Raw genomic sequence first — 7,606 nt, forward strand, 5'->3', positions numbered from 1 at the left:
ACTGCAAGAAAGAAAAGCTCTAGCATCTCTTATCTACTCTACATTTTAAGCACGGATTTTTAATTGTCACTGCACTGATTTTTAATCTCACTGCTCGAACGTGCCAGGAGGCACGTTAAAATAGCCCCTGCAACCAGGCGGCGGATGACATGATCGAGCCGGCAACTCGTGAAACCGCCCGGCCGTATGGCATTTTCCATATAGGCCTACTCGGTTAGTTTTGTGGGGTTCATTATCGAACCCCAACGGTTTTAGCTTGTATTTATATTATTTATCAACATAGGCCTATTTGTTTGTGATATTTCAAGCGTTTTAAAATTTCAAAATAATCCCATTCAATTACACGGTTGACGATGAAAATTTACTGAATTTAGGGACTGCACGTCATACACCACCTGCCTGCAACTAGCCCAGAAATGCCGTACTGCGCATGTCAGCAACCAATCACAGTAAATGACGTAGGGGTTTTTAATATTATTATTATTCAAATTTTATTTTCCACCCTTTTTCCACATCAGTCAATTTGCACATACAATAATACATGTATACATGTAAATACAATGACGTTTGGTAACCGTTACAGAGTGGTATTATCAAAAACAGACAAAAGATTAATGAAAACATTAAAAAATCGTACTTAAAATAAGCCACTTTTCTCTAAGCCGCTTTTCTATTTAAAAAAAAATGACAAAAAACACCACTAAAACCCCCATTTTTATATGCATCTCATGTTTTAGTTTGCTTTTGGAGTTATGTGGAAAGTATCGAGGGACGCTTCACATAGCTCTTTAGTAGTCCAACTAGAAAATTTGACATAAATCAAAATTTAATCAGGCTTTAAGTATAGACATTATCTGTCTATAAAACATGAAAACTGTCATATTTTCATGTATAATATGCTTTATAAGCCACTTTTGGCTGTGTTATTTCATTAGATAAAAGCCTGTTTTATGATCCATTTCGCCTGTCTCTAGAAATCGTGACAACCTTGAAACACGATCAGGAATCGCTAAATCGCGCGAATTTATTGCGAAAAAAAGAGATGGAGAGAGAAAGAATAAAAAACTGAAACATTTTTGTTTTCGAATGAGTAACCATATTTCTCATAACATGTCATAGTTGTCTTTTCAAATGGGCTTTATCAGCTTATAACATTTGATTGCTCTAATAACATACATTTCACACCATGAATGTCAAAATTAATGTGTTTTTGAATAAAAAGAAATCTATTTAGAAACTTTTTTTATACATTGTTGGAAACATCAAAGAGAATGGGACAAAAGATAAATAAATGTAGCTGCTCATTTTAGTATTTGTGCCTTAGTAACATATATTTTAAGTGGGTCATTACTTTCATTTTTAGAAAGATTTGTAGAGATGATTTTTATTATTGGTTTATATGTAACTTGTCAAATCCAAGTGCACTATTTGTGCCTTTGTAAAAATACGTGTTATGTGTGTCATTCGCCGAGTGCACCATCTGTTGAAAGATATGTAGAGATAATTTATGTTATTGGTTAAATATTATAATATGTAACTTTTGAAATCTATGTATGAAAATGATAGAATATAACTCGAGCCAACGTTACATTAACCCTTTTATATTGGGCTATTCCAGTGGAAATCCATACACTTACACCCCCTCATCCACACGGGGGGGGTGAATTTCAAATGGAGTCAGTCATTCTGGTAACCGATTTTGAAATTCACACTCCCTGTGTGGAAAATTAAGCACATGTTTTCCATAGGGGGTGTATGGATTACACCAGGAATATCACAAAACTGTAGAGTGCCCTTCTTATTTGGGTTTAAGGGATCTGGAATGAGCGTTTCGACAGTATTTTTTGTGGGACATGAGAGTACATCAGACATATCGAATTGCATTCTGAATACGCAGAATGTCTTTCTGATATCAAATAATTTTCATTTTTGAAATTCACGATATAATACAAATTTTATGACAAATTATTAAAATTTGATATTTTACACATTTTTGATATATAACAGTTCTCGAAATAAATTTTATAAATCTAATGATATATTCTTAAAGTGTATGTAGCTGGGAGAAAAAAGCCGACGATCAATTGAAAATTTTGACCTTTCATATTGAAGATATGGATTTTTTTCCCAAAAAGACCTAATTTTGTTTGGTGTTTTGGGAAAAAAATCTATATCTTCAATACGAAAGGTCAAAATTTTCAATTGATCGTCGGCTTTTCATCCCACCTACATACACTTCAAGTATAAATCATCAGATTATAAAGTTTACTTCGAGTACTGTTAAATATGAAAAATATCAATTTTTAATCATTTGCCATAAAATGTGTATTACATTGCGAATTTCAAAAAATCAAAATTATTTGATATCATCAGGACATTCTTCGTATTCAGAATGCAATTCGATATGTCTGATGTGCTCTAATGTTCCACAATAAATACTGTCCAAACGTTCATACCCCATCCCTTAATGAAAAGCTGGTGCGTCACCTTTCAGGAACTGTAACAATTCCGCAATTGTGGGGCGTAAAGAAAAACAACAATGTAGTAACGAGGGTGCCCATTCCATGCTAGGTATCAATTCAGTCCAGCCCATGCAGTTTTAATTTTTTCACAACACATATTGGTACAAAAAAGGAAAAATGTAATATAAATGCAGAGTAAATATTTTTGTAATAAATTTGAATATACAGAATCCAATACATAATAATTAATATACCAATGATATAATAATATTATTATTATTATTATTATACTTACAAAATGATAATACTATGTGGTGTGTGTGAGATGTGGATGCCACAGAATCTATAACGATACGGACTATCAACATGATCAATGGGTAATAGAGAACCTTGCAAAATAATAATTGATGTATATGCAATTGATTTTCAAGGCTTGATTCCAGAGGGGCGTAAGTTAATAATGGAAACAGCCATGCAGAAAAGAATGAACTCACGCGTACAATAGTGTATCAATCTGAACTAGGGCCGGCCACGGACAATCCGCGGCTCGTGAGTCATCCTATATGTTGCAGGGATAGGGAGGGGCGACCATGATAGGACCATATGGGCTGATGGGGGGTGATTGTGGGCAGCCGTTTTCGGCAATTTTCCTTTGGATTTTCTAAATTTTCAATTTTTAAAATTATCCTGAATGATATCTGTCGTGAAATAAATCAATACTTCCCATGCTATAATAGGCCTAGTAGGCCTATTTATACCCTGATTATGCAATATATAGGCCTACAACAATAACTACAACAACAATAACAAAACCAACAACCAATATTTTGTTAATCGAATTTGTAAAAATATAGGGGGCCTATTCATAGGCCGCGCCTATTAGACTAGAATAGCCTAAAAATTCCTGAATTATATCATGAAAAAACCGGGCAAAAACAATCAATCGCTGCAGTCAGAAAGAAAGCAACGAACAAGAAAAAGGAAAAAAAGTGAGAGAAAAATAAAATAAAATAAATGGAATGGACCAACGTAGGGACTCGAACACGTACCTAATTTTCCAGCTCAAAAGTATAGTATTATAGAGTCGAACGTATAAGTCCGGCGCGCTAACCGATTGAGCAACTGAAGGGACATATGAAAACGATTGATCTCAAACTGACTATTATAGAATAGTGCGTAAACAGGCTCTTATGATAAACACGCTCATTACCGCTGTAAATGTCGGAGGTATCGATGGCGAAAAACCTCGTTTTTTGCAAAAGTAGCTTAAATTTGGAGTGAAATTCAAATGGTAAAGTAAGCGACAGACATTGGAGAAATAATGTAGGCAGTTAGAAATCAAAATTAACGTTCCACAATCCAGATATCGATAATGTTACATAACAGTGTTTTGTGGTACAAGATTCTCGAAAATTGTTCCCAAAAACGGGCTAATAAAATTTAATCGGTACTGTAATTGGTTCTTCCCCATGGCAACATTATTTCTTTGGTCGATTTGTAGTACAATGCAAAAAATGAGAAAATAATCACTCGGCGTGGTTTTATACGGAGCGAAAATTTGAAAAAAACTGCATGGAACGCGTTTTTGATCTTGTGAACATGGTGCGTAAAAATGATTTAAACGAAGGATTTTCAAACGGATTCTAAAAATTTGTATAAACACAAAAAAATAATGTAAAGATACATCCATGCACCAACATTTGACTCACTGCGATATTTCATTGCTGAGAAAACGCGGTTTTAGAGAACAACTTTATACGTCTTTTATACGTTTTTTATACGTTTCTTTGTATAACCTTAAATATGACTTTTAACTTTTTATTAAAAGCAAATAATATTACGCTGAGATAATACTCGCGTCGCCAGCGATGTGCGATAGGGTGTGCGATATGCAACTGGCTGATAAGAATGTTATACTTCATCATGTTTGTTACGTAAAAGAACGGTAATTGGCTAAAAGGTTAAAACCCTTCGTTCTCGTAGCTCTAGCAACCGAATCAAGTATGAATCCCATAGTGACCCATTACTCAATATCCATGGTAATATTTCGCTGAGATATACTCGCGTCGCCATCGCTATGCGATAGGGTGTGCGATGACTGGCTGATAAGAATGTTATACTTCATCATGTTTGTTACGTAAAAGAACGGTAATTGGCTAAAAGGTTAAAACCCTTCGTTCTCGTAGCTCTAGCAACCGAATCAAGTATGAATCCATAGTGACCCATTACTCAATATCCATGGTAATATTTCGCTGAGATATACTCGCGTCGCCATCGCTATGCGATAGGGTGTGCGATGACTGGCTGATAAGAATGTTATACTTCATCATGTTTGTTACGAAAAAAGAACGCTAATTGGCTAAAAGGTTAAAACACTAGTTCCCGTAGCTCTAGCAACCGAATAAGTATGAATCCCATAGTGAGCCATTACTTAATATCTATGGTAATGGAAATGTTCTTGGATAAGTCTTAATTTTATTTCTAGCTTTATCATTTCCTCGACCGGATTTACGTTTTTAAAATTATCATATGATCGTGTAGCAATACATTCACATTACTAGGCTTGTGCAACGCCATCTTCGGGGACATGCAATAAAGTTGCATTACTCAGCAGTTAATTGTCATCACTCTGACAGTTGTAACGAGATGAAACAGGTCTCCTGCATGATGATACTTTATACTGCTTGTTGAAGGTTTAACTGCGCACATCTATATTCTAGCTTGAGCACTCTCAAGGTATTAAGAGCTATTGAACCATTGCAAATATTAAGCATTTTGTATTCTTATTTTACTGTTAATATAGTCTCATTGGAAAGTTGGTACCTAAACTTCTCAACTAGCAATATTTGGCCGAAATTTTGATCGCCAACTGAAATATTTGTTAAAAAGACTTCAGATCAAATTTGTCAACCAGCAATATTTGACCAAACTGTGATTACCAACCAAAGCCCGTGTTTGAAAGAAATTATTTTGGGCTTAAAACGCTTTTAGATCATCATGAATTCGACTCACCATGGTTACCATTTTAATAAGTCTGGTACCTGTTCTGACATTGTTAACCTCACTGACAGTCATTGGGCCGTTCGGTGGCTTTTCAGTGCAACTGACTACATAGTGCTGGAATCAATAGTACCGTTGGTGTCCATTTTCGGCATCGGTGGAAATTTGATTTTCCTCTGGATGGTATATCGCAGAAAGAGCTTACACACAAACATAAATGTGTATCTCACTAACTTAGCATTTTGTGATATCATGTTTTTGCTTTTCCGTAATGGATACGGAATTGCTTTGGCGAAAAAGAGTAGCATCAATCGATCTTATCCTGTAGATTCGCCATTCGGTTGCGCAATGTGGGTGATAACAACGAGATTATTCTGTATGGTTTCGGTCATGTTCACCACCATCATTACAATTGAACGTTATCTGGCTATCTGTCATCCTTTAAAACATATGATGATGAAAGGAAAGAAGAGAAACGTCAAATTGATTGCATTCATTTGGGTTTTTGGTTTCTTTGCTGCATTAAGTATCGCTCCACGATTTGCGGCGAACAAGACATACTGCCTCCTCTGGCCTGATACTGAAGAATACAATAACATGCCGATGTTATTTCACACATGCTCTCAGCATAAGAGTTTCCCACATGCAGGCGCGTATGAAGGGATTTTAATCATGTTTGTCCTGATCCTGGCGATGATATTCAACAGCGTGTTGTTTTACTTGATAATTCGGGCTTTAAATGAACGATCTAAAAGCGAGTTGCGAGGAGCTGGGCAGCAACAAAATCAAGCTAATATTGAGATAGATCGCGTGCGAAATCAAGTAGCTCGTACATTAGTCGCTAATGGCATTATATTCTACTTATGCCAGATTCCCTACAGGGTCTACTCCCTCGATGATATTGCCGATGAGCTCCATCTTGATATCGCATTTCTGGATGACCAGCAAGAAGTAACTGTTCTCAATATTGGTCGCTTATTTCTTCTTCTCAACTCAAGCATAAATCCGTATCTGTATCTGGTAGGCTGTAGACATTATCGCGAGGCATTTTGGAAGACGTTCTGCTACTCCCGAGAAGTGTCCGAGAATAAGAATTCTTCAACCGGGAAGAGTTTGGAGACTGGCATGGACTCTGGAATATGAACATATACTTAAATCGGCGAAGTATTGCAGATACATTTAAAATATATATTTTCTAATTGGTTTTATTAATTTAAAATGCCTCTATAGAGTCGGTCATTAGTCCGTATACTTCAGATCAAGGGGTCTGTTTGCAACAAACAATTTCAATCAAAAATAGCATTGTGTTTTGTTATAAGTGATATTATTTACAGTGGATTCTTGTGAACCCGGTCGCTAAATTCGGTAAGTTTATGTCAAATGTAACAACTGTAGCCGCGCTTTCATCCGGTTAATTCATTACTAAATTGACGTGGATAACACAAGGTTGGTGTCCGGTGTCCGGTGCGCCTTGCACAGATCACTTTGCATTGCACTAACCATTCGCTAATTATTGACCTATGCATCGTTAGAAATATTTCCGTTATAAACAATAAACGAACAATTTTCCTTTTTTTACAGCAATTGTCTGTTCTTTACAGCATTGTCTGGGTTTTTTTACAGAATGTTTCTGTTTTGTCCGATTTTTTGTGGCTTCTTTGCTATAATAAAGAGCATTATTATCCTATAGTGCATTTGTGTACACAATAATGTCATGAGTTCAAACACAAGTTGGTTGTTAAATGAAACAACACGCACACAGAAACTGTAGAAAACGAACATTTTCTGCAACAGTGTATATAATGATTAGAAGAATGACGATATAATATATTAAAAAGATCAAAAAGTATCAACAATTCGGCAAACAATTGGAGGTAATAGTTGAGGTAATAATATACGCTATAATACCATTAGCTTCATATTCTGAGTAATCTCGTTATCATGCGTCGAAAAGTTTGCTACGTTTTCCATAGCTATAGTTCATGTCCTGAAAGTACACCAACATTTTGTCAAAATGTTTTTGTAAATTTTACAAAAACAAATTCTGTGTTATTATTCAACCTTACTTTATACTAAAATGCAGTTTAATTCGCTTGTCGAATAAAACATACAATTATCCCGGCGACTGAAATCACCTTCCGTAG

The 7,606-nt window shown here is 35.5% G+C and overlaps 1 protein-coding gene across 1 annotated transcript; it reads left to right on the top strand.

Annotated features, from left to right (window-relative positions):
* The first annotated feature begins 5,714 nt into the window (after positions 1-5,714).
* Positions 5,715-6,605, top strand: LOC140170720 (neuromedin-U receptor 1-like). Its single transcript, XM_072193954.1, has one exon. It carries the CDS (start codon positions 5,715-5,717, stop codon positions 6,603-6,605), a length of 891 nt encoding a protein of 296 aa, XP_072050055.1.
* The last annotated feature ends 1,001 nt before the right edge of the window (positions 6,606-7,606 follow it).

Source organism: Amphiura filiformis, chromosome 15 (genome assembly GCF_039555335.1).
Source record: "Amphiura filiformis chromosome 15, Afil_fr2py, whole genome shotgun sequence".
NCBI classification, from domain to species: Eukaryota; Metazoa; Echinodermata; class Ophiuroidea; order Amphilepidida; family Amphiuridae; genus Amphiura; species Amphiura filiformis.